The 18686-nt window shown below is 41.5% G+C and overlaps 1 protein-coding gene across 1 annotated transcript in view; it reads right to left on the bottom strand.

Moving 5' to 3' along the window:
* Positions 1–6367: 6367 nt before the first annotated feature.
* LOC113076182 (reversion-inducing cysteine-rich protein with Kazal motifs-like) overlaps positions 6368–18686 on the bottom strand; it is a 41129-nt gene continuing 28810 nt past the window's right edge. Inside the window, exons 12-21 of the mRNA XM_026248842.1 lie at positions 18220–18356; positions 18006–18146; positions 17306–17494; positions 16187–16309; positions 15074–15245; positions 10797–10992; positions 10500–10710; positions 8854–8927; positions 8128–8283; positions 6368–7138 (exon numbers count right to left, since the gene is read on the bottom strand). Coding sequence (XP_026104627.1) covers positions 6932–7138; positions 8128–8283; positions 8854–8927; positions 10500–10710; positions 10797–10992; positions 15074–15245; positions 16187–16309; positions 17306–17494; positions 18006–18146; positions 18220–18356 — 1606 coding nt within the window. The 3' untranslated portion in view covers positions 6368–6931. The remainder of the gene's footprint in view (positions 7139–8127; positions 8284–8853; positions 8928–10499; positions 10711–10796; positions 10993–15073; positions 15246–16186; positions 16310–17305; positions 17495–18005; positions 18147–18219; positions 18357–18686) is intronic.

Genomic DNA, 18686 nt, shown 5'->3' with positions numbered 1-18686 from the left:
GAATCATTGTTGTTGATGTGTGAGTATAACGAGGCCAGTGGCTGAAACTAGCTGGTTTGCGTTTCTATTTCAGGAAGCCTGAATTATGCTATTTGTAATGACTTCACTGATTATTTTAAAGCAATTTCACACTACATTTACGTCTATATTTATTAATTATACAAGGTTCAAAGATATAACCTAGCATATGCTTTGTATAGTCTCTCAAAGTCAGTCCTGGTTAATGTTAAAGCAACACAAAGATGTTCAGACCAAGAGCTGTTTGAATTACACAAATAAAATTATTAAAATCACAACTGCACTGAAAAATACTTAGTTGCCATTTTCAATCTCAAAATTAGATTCTTGTTCCACTAAGATGTTGTGCACAAATATTTCTTTTAAACCCAATGACTACCGAATTTGACTCATGCAGCTCAGAAATTGTACTTTCTTTGGCACAGTAAGCTATAATGACTTCAGAAGGGAATGTATGGAGTATTCATGGAATCCTGTAATGTTCCAGTATGAACTGCGTGGTGAATTCTTAATTCGTGTAACACAAAAAAATAAACAGGTTTGGAACAAAAAGAGATGAAATAATGACACAATCGTCCTTTTGGAGGTCTGAATTTTTCTAAGTCACTGTATTAGCAATAGCTTCTTATTTTAATAAATAGACCATATTTGGATCTAAACTTGTGCTATACACTTTAACGATGAACAGTGAATGTGTCATAGATGCCTGATGGTATGACACACAGTGTTTGTGTTCCCCATGATTTCTTAAACGTTCATCTACAGGGAAATTAGTCTAAAAAGGGAACAATATCACTTGACTTAAAGGAAGAATATGAAGCAAGCGGTATGTTAGGAGTAATATCAGAAGTAGTCACGGCATGATCGTGGGAACGTTCATCTGGACTGTCTATATTACTACAGCTCAACACTGAATGCTTGTGGTTTTACTCGAATACATTGCTCACGCTCTCATTTTCCACACTTATGTATCGTTAAGATGCACACTCCTACAAACCTCTTATTTCAATGCACTTCATTAAGTCTGTCTCAACCTGTCAAGGTTAATGGAGGAAATCATGGCAGGCTGCTGAGGGCTGTAGATGGGTAATTTCAGGCGCTGTGGGCGGTTTGTAAGATTCCCATCATATGTGGATCACCAAAGCCTGCTGAGATTCAATAAGACAGGACTGCATCACAATTCTAGCTCATGTGTAATTGCACGCTTGCAGCCTGGCTTGTGATTCCCACAGAGAAACTGTGTGTCTGTATGTCCTTGACCTGCACGATTGGTACGTTTCTCTAGTGTTTTAGACCAGCTTATTAAAGACGTACGGCCTGTCCTCCAGCACCTGTGCATGTTCCCCAGTGACGTCTGAAGGAGGATGATGAAAGATCTGAGATGTTTATGCAAAGCATGGTAATTCAGTCCTGAGTAAAGGCCACACAGAGCTGCAGACTTAATAAGATCTCATACACTTTAGTCCACTTAGCTGTCTTTCTCCCTGATGTATAAGCTAATTCAACACTAGTTCCCTCAAGAATTTCCTATGGGTTTTAATAATGGGGATTTTTAATTCATGACTAAACAAGGTCTGTGGCAAAGATAAAATGACAATACTAAGAGTTTCTGCTGGTTTTAAGAAGGTAAACTTTAGGTTTTTAAAAGGGCTATGAATGTAAATGTCTTAGGAGTTGAATTAGCAACACTTCAAAGATTAAAAACACAACTTCATCAGGTATCTCCATAGCTCCAGGATTGAATACTGTGTTCCCAAACACTGGAATATGGGAATAATCATAACTTTCACTGTACCTGCTAAATGTGCTGTTCTTCTCCAGTATTTGTTCTTGTTTTCCAGCACAAACGCCTAAAGATTATTAAACTGAGATACATTTACGAGAGAAGAATGTATCAATTTTATGATTTTATGTTTTGTTTTTGTTTTTGCTCTGATTTAAGAAGGTTTGTCTTCGTGATTTGGTCAAAGCAAACCCACTTCATATTACATAATGCAATCAAAGAAAATGGTAGGACAATATCCTCATGTCTTTCTTTCTTCCGTGGAACATGAAAGAAAATATTTGTACATTTTAATAAGGATGTCATTGTTTTGTTCTTTGGGGTTATAGTTTTATACTTTATTAGTAAAACTTAAAGATAGTTGTATTTCTGTCGCTGTCACAGAAAGCTGGAGCTGCACAGAAACAGAGCGAGCGTGATCTGACAGATTGATCTGATCTCATTGAAGAGCGATCGCCGTGTTCTAGATCAGGTACTAAACACATCAGAACACTCTAAAGTGAGTTTAAACAGTATTAAACTGAACTACATGGTAATATAATATGTTCATAACTCAAAACTTCCTTTGCAGACCTAAATAGCCCTCGCTGAAGCTAGCTGTGAACACAACTGGTCTAAATCTGTCCTCATCGGTGACCTCGGCCTGGCCCAGCACTCACTTGTGGTCTCTAAACCACTTTTATACTCAGAATCATGAGCTGTATCTGACCCAAGTGTTTGAGTGTGTATGACTTCTGACACACAGCTGTGGCCTTACCCTCTAATGCCCTTACGATAATTAACCATGGCTTTACTACACTTACCATGCTTAGACTATGGTTAATACAGCAAAACCATGGTTAATTTCTGGTTACCACTACAGTAACCATGTTTTGGAGGTTTTATTTGTATTAAAACCATGGTTAATATTGTTAAAGGGTTATTGGGACAAGCCACCATATTGAATTCAACATGGATGAAAACGAGGCTGTGAGGGACATAAACCTCAACGTTTTCACAACTTTCACCAGATTTATTGAGTTTTTGTCCATTAAAAGGGCTTTTTTCCCAGAAAGAACAGTCAGTATATTAAACTAGAGTACAATCCAGTGAACACGCTGTAATAAATTCCTGTCACAAACTAAACAGACTCTCTACTGTGACCAACATCTAACAGCCAAGACACAGATACTGAACATACGATTGCTGCAAAGTTAATATCAAGTAGCGTATGTGCTAGACGCAATATTCCAAGTTCTACTTTGTCCGGTTTGTCAATTGAAATTGTTCCAAACAAAGTGCAAACAGTGCCCAGATTGTGGTGTTTTGTTCCTTAATGAATCTGTGTTCTGAGTGAATCGATTGAGTAAATGATTCAAATGACTCACTCATAAAGAGTCACTTGTGTTGACTCTGAATGACTCCCTGAAGCCCACAGAAACACACTGGAACAGTTAACACACACAAGACAGGAGAGAGAAGAGTTGGACTGTGGCTATATCCGCTTTATTGTGAGCTCAATAAAACCTTCACAGTGCACCAGCAGCTCTTCTAGATAGGTGATATAACTGGAATATATAATATCTGCCTTTACTTATAGAAATATTGTCAAAAGAGATGAATGATTTGATAAAGATTTTGCCTCATATTAATTAGACAGTAATTTATAATATTGTCTGACAATTTAACAAATGTATTTTAAAATCACTTACACACACACATTTCTATGCTGTCACGGAGTCACCAGTAACACCTGCCACACCATCAGAGTCCAATCACCCGACTCCGCCCATCCACTCATTATCACCAGATTACTGAAGTCACCACACCTGCACCCGCTCATCACTGCCACTTCTTAAGCCCACAGTTCCTTTCACTCTCTGTTTGGTCTCGTCTGAGAAACACCGACTCTACTCCCTGAGCTGCTCTAGGAAATATCTGAATACCTTACCGTCTGATCCTCCAGCTTACCGGCCACCATCTGTCCTCCGTGTCCTGTCAGATCCTCCTGTGTCCACCCTTCGTCTGTACAGCAAGTATCCTCAAGTCATCCTATTAACATCCCACTCAGCTCAACTATCTTCTCCAAGAGCTTAACTGAACACCATCACCACGTCTGTCAAGTCCTGCAAAGACTCAGAGATCATCAGTTGTTCCTGAAGTTGGAAAAGTGTGAGTTCCACCGTACCACTGTTCACTTCCTCGGCTATGTCATCAGCCCACAAGGAATCCAAATGGACCAGAGGAAGGTGGACACCATCATGAACTGGTCACAACCCACCACCGTCAAAGACCTCCAGAGATTCTCAGGATTTGCAAACTTCTACCGTCGTTTTATTCATCAATACAGTATCAACAGTTCACCACTCACCTCTCTCCTCAAGGATCGGCCCAAGCGGAGCGTAATTCTGACATCGGTAATCGGGAACTTCTGGCTATCAAGATGGCTTTCGAAGAATGGAGACACTGGCTGGAGGGAGCACACTATCAAGTCGAAGTCATTTCGGACCACCGTAACCTCAAATATCATCAAGAAGCCAAACGTCTAAATCCTCGCCAAGCCTGATGGGCCCTCTTCACTCGTTTCAACTTCCGAGTTACATATCGACCAGGAGGCAAGAACCTTAAAGCAGACGCCTTCTCCCGTCTTCATGCGCCTGAGCCCGAAGTATCACCTCCAGAAGCTATACTCCCTCCAGCCATTATTGTTAGTCCCATCGAATGGTCAATAGAGGATCGTATCCGGGAAGCCACCCGTTCCGAGCCAGCTCCGCCGGGAGATCCAGAGGGAAGGATATATGTTCCATCATCACTACGCCTGTCCCTCATAGACTCAGTTCACATGTCTCCAGGCTCTGGACATCCAGGTAGCTGACGAACCCTCTCACTCCTTCGTAACCGGTTCTGGTGGCCCTCCATCACGCAGGATGTCTCCCAGTACGTTCGTGGATGCTCAGTCTGTGCCATCTCCAATACTCCACGACGACTCCCGAAGGTAAGCTGAAGCCACTGCCCATACCACTTTAGTCCACTTTCTGACCGATCTCCCACCTTCAGATTCACACACTGGTATCCTAGTCATGGTCGACCACTTCTCCAAGGCATGCAAACTCATCCCATTAAAAGGTCTTCCCACTGCCTTTGAAACTGCCAACCTACTATTCCACCTTGTATTCCGTCACTTTGGTCTACCAGAAGACATTGTATCAGATAGAGGTCCCCAATTCATCTCCCGAGTCTGGCATGCTTTCTTCAGATTACTCGGAGTCTCAGTCAGCCTATCTTCGGGGTACCATCCTCAATCCAACGGTCAGACTGAGCGCAAGATTCAGGAGATCGGAAGATACCTACGAACCTACTGCCACCAGAACCAAGGAAGCTGGAGCCGCTACCTCCCATGGGCCGAGTATGCACAGAATTCACTACGCCAAGACACCACCGGTTTAACACCGTTTCAGTGCATACTCTGGTACCAGCCTCCTCTCTTCCCCTGGTCAGGAGAGCCGTCAGAAGTCCCAGCGGTCAACACCTGGTTCGAAGCGAGTGAGAGGGTATGGGACTCAGCACACATCCATCTCCAGCGAGCAGTGCGAAGACACCAGAGCCAGGTCAACACCAAGAGAGGAGATACACCCCAGTACCAACCAGGTCAAAAGGTCTGGCTCTCCACCAGACACATCCGTCTTCGCCTACCCTGTCGTAAGCTGAGTCCCCGATACATAGGTCCCTTCACCATCGAGAGGCAGGTCAACGAGGTCACCTACCGTCTTCACCTTCCCTCATACTACCGGATCGCACCATCATTTCATGTCTCACTGTTAAAGCCCCTCACTGACCCAATTGTTTTTCCTTCCCCAGGACCTGATGGTGTTGACGTACCTCCTCCTCCCGAAGTCGCAGAGGAAGAGTCAATTCACCGTGTACAGGACATCCTGGATTCCCGTCGGCGGGGCCGTCTCCTAGAGTATCTGGTAGACTGGGAGGGATATGGCCCCGAAGAACGCTCTTGGGTCCCTAGGGTCGACATCCTGGACCCATCCCTCCTCACCCAGTTCCACAACTCTCATCCCAACCGCCCTGCGCCGAGAGGTCGAGGCCGACCTCGCCGACGGATAATGCAGGCGTCAGGAGCCGTCCGTCGGGGGGGGTTAAGGGTACAGTCACGGAGTCACCATTAACACCTGCCACACCATCAGAGTCCAATCACCCCCGCCCATCCGCTCATTGTCACCAGATTACTGGAGTCACCACAACTGCACTCGCTCATCACTGCCACTTCTTAAGCCCACACTTCCTTTCATTATCAATGTTGAACACAGTTGTGTATTTGTGGAAACTGTGATGCATTTTATTTTCCAGGATTCACAGAAAATTCAGAAAAACAGCGTTTACTTGAAATAGAAATCTATTTTAACATTAGAAATGGCTTTACTATCAATTTTGGTCCATGTAATGCATAATGCACAATTATTACATACATAAAAAACGTCTTACTGGCTCCAAATCTGTGTATGATTGTGCACATGGTTTAATCTTTTGATGAGCCAGAAACTGTTCAATAACATTGACTACAGCATTCTGATGAAATCCTTCCGCAATATGATCACATTTATTATTCTCATATAAAAATATACATGGAAGTGTTAGACACAGAGACAGACAGGAGTCCCATCATGCTACACAGCTGCCAAAGCCAAATAATACTGTCACCAAACAAATAATAGCACTTCCACACAGACTACGAGCGTTTCTTCTCTAAAAAGAACACTGTGCTCCTCTTTTCAACATAAACATACTTCATCATATCAAAAAAAATAATTCTATACAGATACATTTAATATAGATATATAGATATATAAATTTATAAGCAAGGCATATTGTGTTTACCACTTCACGGATGAGCAGTACGATTGTCATATTTGTTTACATGGCTGGGTTCCTCGTTCTTGTAATTTTTAAAAACTGATTGACATTAAAGGAACAATAAAATATTTCAAACAATATATAATAGTTAAAAAAACAGGCTGTTTTTACAAAGGTAGAAAAGCTCGGTGAGACTGTGGAAGCAACGATCTGTCCTTCTCTGTCTCTTCAGGAAGTCCTTAATACTGAAAGAGCAGCCTGGAGTCTGATTGTCCTCGTCGGTGGAGGTCAGAGGTCAGAGGTCAGAGACAGCAGGAGCGAGGAGGTGAAGACACAGAGGGAGAGGGAGAGCGAGGGCAGCGCGGCCGAGGTGATGGTGGACAGCTGGAGCTCGGAGTGAAGGAAGGCCGCCAGAGGCACGTGTGAGCCCAGAGTTGGGCTGGCCGAGTTAATGAGAGAGTCGATCTTCTCTGCCTCTTTACTGCAGGCTTCGATCTGCACAGGAGAGAAACACAACACACAGGCCTTCAGTCCCTGCACACTGCTTGGATATTTTTAGGCAAATGTGAGGAACATCTGGAGCGTCTGATGCAACCGCAGGAAAGACTCGTCCACACATTCAGAGTTATCCTGGGAGCACAGACGCTCAGAGCACTACTGAGGGATCATCATTAAAACTGTTTATAAGAGTGAATCATTCAGATTAAAAAATCATCTTTTCACTAGGGTTGTGTGAGACATGTTTACTGTATCAGTCAAATTATAAAAAAAGAAAAATTTATATATTTATGCCATTTAATGTTATAGGTTATTATTAAATATTGAACTGCTATGTATAAAGTATTAAATATAAATATGTTTTTTAAACATAAATCTCATTTAATTAAATCTCTATTTTTCATATTGTTCATTATATCGTTTTAAACTGACTGATTTTTAGATTTGAATTTTTAGTTTTCATTTCTTTATCAGCTTAATATATAATGAAATTATTAAAACAATTAAAATAGTTAATTAACTCTTACAAAATAAATAGAATCAGCCATTTATTGGTTGTTGCCCATAATTCTCATGGTGTTGTTTTGAATTTAGATTTGTTTTTGTTTTTGAGTTTTTTACATATTTATTAACTTAATATATTAATAATAAAAAATATTGTAACTTATTTATTAACTTAATTATTAATGAAATTACTTAAATTAAACTTATTTATTTATTCAGCCAAAATCTTCAATGCATTTTAAGATTAGAATTTTCAATATTTTAAATAATTTCAATTCTTTTTATTAAAAAAGGTTTATCGGCCACACTATGAAAATAAAATGGTCACATTCATAGTAAATACAGCCGGTTCAGATGGAGAAGAGTTATATGAGTGGATATTCTGAACCTCTGTTAGCACAAGCTGTCCCTCTGCATCACGTGTGACTGATTGATAATTCCTCCGCTGTATTTTACAGAGCAGTATGTTTGAGCAGACACACCTGCAGCGGCGTGGGCTGCTGATCCACAGGCACGATGAGGAAGATGAGCTCAGAGTCGATGCTCAGATAACCAAAGATATCACACTGAGGAACAGAGATGTGCAGCCGCAAGATCTTCAGGATGTCATGGACCGTCACCGGCTGATTCCGGTTCAGCTGAAACACACACACACACACACACACACACACACACACACACACACACACACACGCACGCACGCACACACACACACACAGTATGAAGGCTGCCTCACACTATTAATTTCACAGCACATATACACCTTTCCTCAACAAGCTGCGTAATTTAAAGTGTTGTTCATTTCCTCAAATCACTAACTCTTTTACGAGCAGATCGCAATATTCTATTCATTAGTACAGCATCGGCAAACATTATTGAGTGTAACTGCTGCGTTTATGAAATGCAACACCTGTGACATTAGATTTTATTAAACGTTTTTGGAGAAAGGCCAAACCTCTTATGGAAACATAGACTGTTAATAGTTCATAAAAGCACTGTTTCCAAACACACTACCCTGCTCAGGGATCTGGAGTGGCTGATGTAATGCATGCTGTTCAGGAGAAACATGACCACATAAGAATAGTCATCTGGGGGATTTATGCTATTAAACGATCCACACTGCCTCCTGCTGGCTGCCTGATCTCAATGCGCTTGGCTAAAACCACAGGACACTTCAAACATGCAGAATGAAAAGATGAAACATTTACCTTAGCGTAGGTGTTCATCTGTGCTTTATTCCAGAGGATCTGCAGCATTCCCGCACACACCGGACAGCAGGCACCTGCACACATTCACCGCAGTTTATCTCCGTTAGTTTTACACTAATGATATCCCTCATAGACAGCCCTGAAAATCACAAATATCCTCTTAATAATTCAGTTCTTCTCAGACAGGGTGAATCAAAGTATTTCAATTATTAACATTTTAAAATAATCTAACCCTAACATTAAATACTAAAAAACAAAACAAAATCAAGATACAAACTGAAAATCCAATACTCGCTAATATCAACACTCCCAATGTTAATAAGATATAAACTTAGAATTATGAGATATAAACTAAAAATTATGAGATATAAACTCAGAATTATAAGAAACTCAGAATTATAAAATATAAACTCAGTATTTTATAATATAAACTCAGAATTATAAGACTCCTAATTGAGATATAAACTTAGTATTATAAGATATAAACTCATTCAAAATTACAAGATAGAAAATCAGTCAGAATTTAAAGATATAAGCTCAGAATTATGATATAAACTCAGAATTGAGACATAAACTCAGAATTATAAAATATAAACTCAGAAGTATAAGATATAAACTCAGAATTGAGATATACACTCAGAATTAATATATAAACTCATAATTAAGATATAAACTCATAATTGAGATATAAACTCAGAATTATAAGATTTAATCTCAGAATTGAGATATATTCTCAGAATTATTATATAAACAATTATAAGATGTAAACTCAAAATTATGAGATATATTATCAGAATTAAGATATAAACCCAGAATTATAAGATATAAACTCAGAATTAAGATATAAACTCAGAATTAAGATATAAACTCAGAATTAAGATATAAACTCAGAATTAATATATAAACTCAGAATTATAAGATATAAATTCATAATTAAGATATAAACTCAGAACTAAGATATAAACTCAGAATTAATATATAAACTCAGAATTATAAGATATAAACTCAGAATTATTATATAAACAGAATTATTAGATGTAAACTCAGTAAAGAATTATAAGATATAAACTCAGAATTATGAGATTTAAACTAAGGATAGAGATATAAACTCAAAATGATAAGAAATAAACTCAGAATTAAGATATAAACTCAGAACTAAGATATAAACTCAGAATTATAAGATATAAACTCAGAATTAAGATATAAACTCAATTAAGATATAAACTCAGAATTAAGATATAAACTCAGAATTAAAATATAAACTCAGAATTATTATATAAACATAATTATAAGATGTAAACTCAGAATTACAAAATATAAATGGAGAATTATGAGATTTAAACAGAATTGAGATATAAACTCAGTATTAAGATATAAGTTCATAATTATGAGATACAAGGGCTGCACAATTAATCAAATTTCTAATCTCAATTACATTTACGGATGCCACAATTATGTAATCATTCAAAGCTGCAATTAATTGTTCAAATTCTCACTTATGTTATTCTATGTGCTTAAAATATGTTTTTTTTTTCTTTCTACATGTTATCTTAAGGGTTTTTACTATGAGATATAAACTCAGAAATATGAAATCTAAAATCAGAAATGTGAGATATAGACTCTGAGGACGGTGGAGCGGCTCTCACCGGGCGGTGTGACGGGGTTACAGACGGGGCTGGAGAGCGGAGGGCAGGGAACAGCGTTGCAGCCCGAGTCTGAAGTGAACTCTGACACAACGCCAACCGCATGACAGCGACCCTGATAGTCTACAGCCACGCGGTCCGAGAACGCTTCACACACCGTACTGTAGGTCTCCCCGTTATGACCACACACCTCTCTGGGCCTCCTGCAGGCATCCTGAACACACACACATCGGAAATGATACTCGTATACAAATTACAGCATGTCAATCAGAGTGATCAGAGCTGTGTGTGGTGTTGTACCTGACAGTGTCCCATGTAGGCCAGGCTCTTGCTCCGCTGGAACAGCAGACACAGATTGGCGTGTTCCATGCTGTCTGTGTCACACACCGGATCCAGCTGGTTCTGATCACAGCCGGCCGGACGGGAAACACACTCGTACTGAGGACAGGGATATTCTGACAGCTCTGTCAAACACACCTGACGCCTGGGGACACACCTGTCAACACATCACACACACCACTGACCGTCAGACATCACAAACAAGTTTTACTCACACACACACACGAGCACACACACACACACACACACACACATACACACACACACACACACATACACACACACACACACATACACAATATTTCAAAAAATAACTTTTTTTTCCTTTTTTCTTTTGAATGGTAGTGTGTATATGTATATATTTTTATATTTATGATTTGCATTATATTCAGGTGATTATATTAAATTATTTTATTTTTTCTGTATTAACATTTAATTAGTACGATGTATTTTGATTATCATATTATGTTTGTTTTTTATATATAAATGACAAATATAATATGATAATCTAAATAGATTATTCTGTAATGTATTTTGCTCATTTGGCTTCTGCTCATGTGTTCATGTGTTTTCAAAGGCAAGAGAAAGCTTGGATTGTTTCACGTCAGAGCTCAACTCTTCATTCAGAATTGCATTTTTAAAATAATTTTCTAGGAACACACCACGTTTTCCAAAATCTCTCTCATTTGCCATGTATTAAGTGAGTCATGAATTGTCCAGGAATGATGTTCTTGAGTCCAGCCTGCAGAGGTCAGCAGTTTACACTGTGTTAAGACCAGCTGTGCTCCGGCGGCATCATGAAAGCACTTCGGTCAGATGGTAACATCAAGGCTTCGCCATTTTATCATCTTGTTTACAAAGGAACAAATATTTCCTTTGAAATGCGGGCCAAGTAGATGTTACGCAACACGCCTTACATAAGACAGATGCTGAGAGGCTCTTGTTCAGTCAGAGATCCTCCACAGACGTCACTGTGCTGCTGATTTAAACGTATTCTGGATGGAAATTCAAAAGCCCATCAGTGACATCTGAACAAACACACGCCGAAGACACGGACCGAGAGTTTGTCAGCTGCTGAACAAACACACGCCGAAGACACGGACCGAGAGTTTGTCAGCTGCTGAATGAACACACGCCGAAGACACGGACCGAGAGTTTGTCAGCTGCTGAACAAACACACGCCGTAGACACGGACCGAGAGTTTGTCAGCTGCTGAACAAACACACGCCGAAGACACGGACCGAGAGTTTGTCAGCTGCTGAACAAACACACGCCGTAGACACGGACCGTGAGTTTGTCAGCTGCTGAACAAACACACGCCGAATACACGGACCGAGAGTTTGTCAGCTGCCGAACGAACACACGGCGTAGACACGGACCGAGAGTTTGTCAGCTGCTGAACAAACACACGCCGAAGACACGGACCGAGAGTTTGTCAGCTGCTGAACAAACACACGCCGTAGACACGGACCGTGAGTTTGTCAGCTGCTGAACAAACACACGCCGAATACACGGACCGAGAGTTTGTCAGCTGCCGAACGAACACACGGCGTAGACACGGACCGAGAGTTTGTCAGCTGCTGAACAAACACACGCCGAAGACACGGACCGAGAGTTTGTCAGCTGCTGAATGAACACACGCCGAAGACACGGACCGAGAGTTTGTCAGGTGCTGAACAAACACACGCCGTAGACACGGACCGAGAGTTTGTCAGCTGCTGAACAAACACACGCCGAAGACACGGACCGAGAGTTTGTCAGCTGCTGAACAAACACACGCCGAAGACACGGACCGAGAGTTTGTCAGCTGCTGAATGAACACACGCCGAAGACACGGACCGAGAGTTTGTCAGCTGCTGAATAAACACACGCCGAAGACACGGACCGAGAGTTTGTCAGCTGCTGAACAACACACGCCGAAGACACGGACCGAGAGTTTGTCAGCTGCTGAACGAACACACACTGAAGACACGGACCGAGAGTTTGTCAGCTGCTGAATGAACACACGCCGAAGACACGGACCGAGAGCTTGTCAGCTGCTGAACGAACACACACTGAAGACACGGACCGAGAGTTTGTCAGCTGCTGAACAAACACACGGCGAAGACACGGACCGAGAGTTTGTCAGCTGCTGAATGAACACACGCCGTAGACACGGACCGAGAGCTTGTCAGCTGCTGAACAACACACGCCGAAGACACGGACCGAGAGTTTGTCAGCTGCTGAACAACACACGCCGAAGACACGGACCGAGAGCTTGTCAGCTGCTGAATGAACACACGCCGAAGACACGGACCGAGAGCTTGTCAGCTGCTGAACAACACACGCCGAAGACACGGACCGAGAGTTTGTCAGCTGCTGAATGAACACACGCCGAAGACACGGACCGAGAGCTTGTCAGCTGCTGAATGAACACACGCCGAAGACACGGACCGAGAGCTTGTCAGCTGCTGAACAACACACGCCGAAGACACGGACCGAGAGTTTGTCAGCTGCTGAATGAACACACGCCGAAGACACGGACCGAGAGCTTGTCAGCTGCTGAACAACACACGCCGAAGACACGGACCGAGAGTTTGTCAGCTGCTGAATGAACACACGCCGAAGACACGGACCGAGAGCTTGTCAGCTGCTGAACGAACACACACTGAAGACACGGACCTAGAGTTTGTCAGCTGCTGAATGAACACACGCCGAAGACACTCACCGAGAGTTTGTCAGCTGCTGAACAAACACACGCTGAAGACACGGACCGAGAGTTTGTCAGCTGCTGAACAACACACGCCGAAGACACGGACCGAGAGCTTGTCAGCTGCTGAATGAACACACGCCGAAGACACGGACCGAGAGTTTGTCAGCTGCTGAACAAACACACGCCGAAGACACGGACCGAGAGTTTGTCAGCTGCTGAACAACACACGCCGAAGACACGGACCGAGAGTTTGTCAGCTGCTGAACAACACACGCCGAAGACACGGACCGAGAGTTTGTCAGCTGCTGAACAACACACGCCGAAGACACGGACCGAGAGCTTGTCAGCTGCTGAACAACACACGCCGAAGACACGGACCGAGAGCTTGTCAGCTGCTGAACGAACACACACTGAAGACACGGACCGAGAGTTTGTCAGCTGCTGAACAAACACACGCCGAAGACACGGACCGAGAGTTTGTCAGCTGCTGAATGAACACACGCCTAAAACACGGGCCGAGAGTTTGTCAGCTGCTGAATAAACACACGCCGAAGACACGGACCGAGAGTTTGTCAGCTGCTGAATGAGCACACGCCGAAGACACGGACCGAGAGCTTGTCAGCTGCTGAACGAACACACACTGAAGACACGGACCGAGAGTTTGTCAGCTGCTGAACAAACACACGCCGAAGACACGGACCGAGAGTTTGTCAGCTGCTGAATGAACACACGCCTAAAACACGGGCCGAGAGTTTGTCAGCTGCTGAACAAACACACGCCGAAGACTCGGATCGAGAGTTTGTCAGCTGCTGAACAAACACATGCTGAAGACATTATTAATTAATAATTAATAAATACTAAAAATATTTTAACATATTTCTCACATATCTATTATTATCACTTATTTAAAAAATGCTGTCGTATTGCTTATGTTGTTTTATTTATATTCATGTGGTCGGTTTGGAAAATAGTTTAGTACAACATTTATAATTACAGTTTTTAATAATCAATAATATTTTAATTTCATAATAGTCAAGTCATCATTATTTATACAGTGATTTTAACAATGCAGATCGTGTTGAAACAGTTTTATAATTAAACAGGGAAAGAGTGTGGATTCTCCTCCAACCAGACCAACCAGCAGTTTAATAATAGGCTGCAACAAAGTCAGATTATAATATTAATAATCCATTGACAAAACAAATATTATTGTTTTATTTCTATCTATTAAACGTACTATTATCAGTGATTTTTTTCCCAAAGATCTGTGTTTGTCATAATGTCCCTTTCTCTTGTTGCTCTAATAACTGCTTATTGGTTTGATTAATCACATTAATTTAATTCTAAAATCAAACTGTGCTGATGTTGATGGAGTTTCCATCACTTCCTCGTAGTTCACATGTGATCCAGGTCTACGGGTAGATGTGATGTAACATCCCTAACAGGGACGAGGAAATTGTGTGACACCTGAACAAACACTCGAAGATTGAGCAGCCCTGGGCCCATGTGTGTGTGTGTGTGTGTGTGTGTGTGTGTGTGTGTGTACCTCTGGCTCCTCTGGCAGGGGTTCGGAGAGCAGGGGTCGATGCTCCTGCAGGAGCCGAACACAAACTGGCTGTCCTTGAAGCCGACGCAGCGAGCCACACAGGCGCTGGGATATGTGCGTCCGTTACGAGCACAAACCGGCACAAAATGATCGGCACAGCCGCAGTGAAGCCCTGAGAGAGAAACCACACCAAACACAACTACAGTCAAAACTGATTTACTAATAACGGTTTTACTCACTTAAAAACACCTTGACAATTGTTCTGTTTATTTAACAGTAAAATACAGTTGTTTATTGATCTACTTCAAAAATCTAAATCAAACAATCAAAGCAAGTGAACATGGAATTGTGAGGTTAAAGTCAGACTTCTGAGTTCCTCAAAACTGTGAGGGAAAAAAGTCCCAATTACATAAAAATAATTTTTTCTTTTTTTCTTCTTGCAATTTTTGAGGTAATATTTCATAATAATTATTATTTATTATTTTTGGGAAAAAAGGGTAACTGCAACTTTTACCTTTTTTCAGAACTGCAATGGAACTGTTAGATGCAAACTCAAGATTTGCAAGAGGAAAATCAGAATTCTGAATTAATATCTTGCAACTCACAATTCTGACTTTATTCTAGCATTTCTGTTATGAAAAGTTGCAATTACCGTATTGTTCGGACTATAAGTCGCACCTAAGTATAAGTCGCATCATTCCAAAAATTATTTAAATTATTTTATATAAAAAAAAAAACATATATAAGTCGCACTGGACTATAAGTCGCTTTTATCAAAAACCAAGAGAAAACATTACCGTCTCCAGCCGCGAGAGGGCGCTCTATGTCTTCAGTGTAGACTACAGGAGAACTGAGCAGCATAGAGCGCCCTCTAGCGGCTGGAGACGGTAATGTTTTCTCTTGGTTCATTTCTCTCGGTTCACGTCAAATAAGTTTTGATAAATAAGTCGCACCTGACTATAAGTCGCAGGACCAGCCAAACTATGAAAAAAAAGTGTGACTTATACTCCGGAAAATACAGTAGCTAAGAATTCAGAAGTGTGAGATGAGAGTGAGGGTTACGTGTATGAAGCGTCTCATAAACTGCAGTAGAGCTGCTGGTGAAGCACAGACCTGTGAAGAGCCGTCTGTCCTCGTCGGAGCCGTCGGAGCGCAGACACTGACGAGACGAGCAGATGCTGTCCCCGGCGAAGCAGGAGCAGTGCTGACAGTCCACCCGGAACGACACGCCGTGACCTGCACAGGAACAGAAGAGTGAGTCCTGCTGCGCTCCTGCCACAGACCATGGTGCTAACACTGGTGCTATCAGCAGCTGGAAACAAGCGGTCCTCAAGAGTCTCGGAGACCTTATCTACAGATCAGTGCATACTCTACGTTCAGTTTCCTTAAGAACAGTTCTCTGGGATCAGATGTGATTATAAAGAACAGCACATCTGTCTCCAATGAAGCCGAGCGGGCGAGCACTTTAGAAACAGAGTAAAAATAAACATGAAAGAAACGGCAATAAACTCGTTCAGGTTCAGACCAACAGACAAACAAACAAGCTGTTTACAAAAACATACTAATAAAAACTAGAAGAAAGAAATATTTTCACTAATGATATGTATTCGCTTTAATTCTAAAAGGTTTTATTTAATATTTTTTCTATATTTACATTTAGTCATTTAGCAGAAGCTTTCATCCAAAATGAGGACAATAGAAGCAATCAAAATCAACAAACAAGTGCTATAACAAGCCTCAGTTAGACTAACACAGTACACATAGCAAGGGCCTTTTCTTTAATTATGCTATAAATAAAAAGAATATAGATAGAACAGAAAAAGAATAGAGAAGCTTGTGTTTTTTAAAGAAAAAAAGCAGTTACTACAATAATAAGTCTAAAAGGGTCAAGTTATTTTATTATATTTTATAGATATATTTCCTGTTTGATTGTTTGTGTAAGAGTAAGTTAATCCTGAACCCATTCTACACAGATTTCTGTTATTAATGCATCTCTCCACCAACAGATGGCAGCGTCCTCTTCAAACCAAACCACTTCTGTTACAGAAACAACACAAGCATAGGCTGAAGAAACTTCTCAAGATCTCTCCTAGATCTGAGGCTCAGTATTTGATCTTATTTGTCTTTATGTTAAGCTAGTGGTTACGCAGGTGTCTGTAACACACTGATACTATGTGAAATACACTTCATTCAAGCAGCAAGTGCTCTTCATTAATGTGAGTAAACTCTTACTCTGGCGCTGTCCTCCCGTGAGGCAGGTCTTGCTGGTGTCGAAGCAGGGCATTTCAGCACAGTTCTCCAGTCGGCCGCTCTGACCGCAGGTGCACACCTCGTAACAGCCCACCTGACCGCTCCTGGTGGGCACCTGGATCCGGCTGTCCACTGGCACCAGGAACTCAGACGCTTCCCCCAGCTTACAGCCTTACAGACATCATCAAACACAGTCATTAGTGTCCTGCTCTTCCTGCACTGTGTGCATATATAACACACGCAGGGATCCCACAATGCAGTTCACTCAACTTCACTTTCATATTCTGCTGTCAAGAAGCTATATCTTGACTCATTATTTGATTTCATTACTTGAGTATCAACCAAAAAAAAAAAAAAAAAACCTGAAACCTAACTTTTTGACTCTCTTTTAAAAGAGCTTTTAACCCCCTTACTGTCATTTGGGCTATCAAAAGTTAAAATGTTTCGAAATGAAAAACAAAGCAAAAGTTTCAAATTCCTTTTTAACATATAGTTTGACCAGAAACTACCAAAAGATGTTTTAAAACAGAACCAAACCAAACCAAAACTTTTAAAATCTATTATAACCTACAATGTTTATGATTGTATAATAATTCACATCATATCAGACACACTGATGGCAGTCAGCTCAAGTCAGCAGTGTGCCGTCCTAATAAAGGTGTGTGTGTGTGTGTGTGTGTACCGGGGACGCAGAAGAAGGGCAGGCATTGGTGTCCGGGCTGGCAGCCCTTCCTGTTGACCTGACACAGGTGACTGCTGGGACAGGGGCTGGGGTTGCAGGGGTGGATGACCTCTTCAACAGTGTTCTGGGAGGGACTGGGAGCTGTGGGAAGCGTGAGGACATCAGAGCACAGCTCATATTGATCAGACACAGGTGTGAGCACACACACACTCACTCAGGTATCTGTGGAGAGGGATGCAGCGCTCCGGGTTGTCTGTGGGAGACAGCAGGTCACAGATGCGCTCGGGCGTCTGACCCTCCAGGAAGCGCTTGCCATCGCCACACTGGGTCAGGATATCCACACAGTCCGACCTGAGGACACACAGCAGCTCCTTCCTTATCATCACCCTAATTATACACTCATTTAGAATGAAAATTCAGTCTGAAGGGAGTGTTCAGGGGAGTGTTAGTAAACTGGTGCTTTTATATTACTGTACTGATTATTTGACGGTAAAGTTGTGTAAACGTTATATTTAGGTTGCTATAATGTTCCTCTAATGCCAATGTATTGTCAGTTTTAATGTTAAGTGAACCTGAGGGTTATTTAGTCTTTATTTAAGGGGTTGTCTATGGAAGCTGGTTTGTGCAATACACATTTAAAAAGAATAATAATTAGGGGTGCTCCGATCACGATCGGCCGAT

Source organism: Carassius auratus, unplaced genomic scaffold (genome assembly GCF_003368295.1).
Source record: "Carassius auratus strain Wakin unplaced genomic scaffold, ASM336829v1 scaf_tig00019252, whole genome shotgun sequence".
NCBI lineage: Eukaryota > Metazoa > Chordata > Actinopteri > Cypriniformes > Cyprinidae > Carassius > Carassius auratus.
Note: the sequence above shows the minus strand (reverse complement) of the source record. Positions and strands in the feature narration are given on the sequence as shown.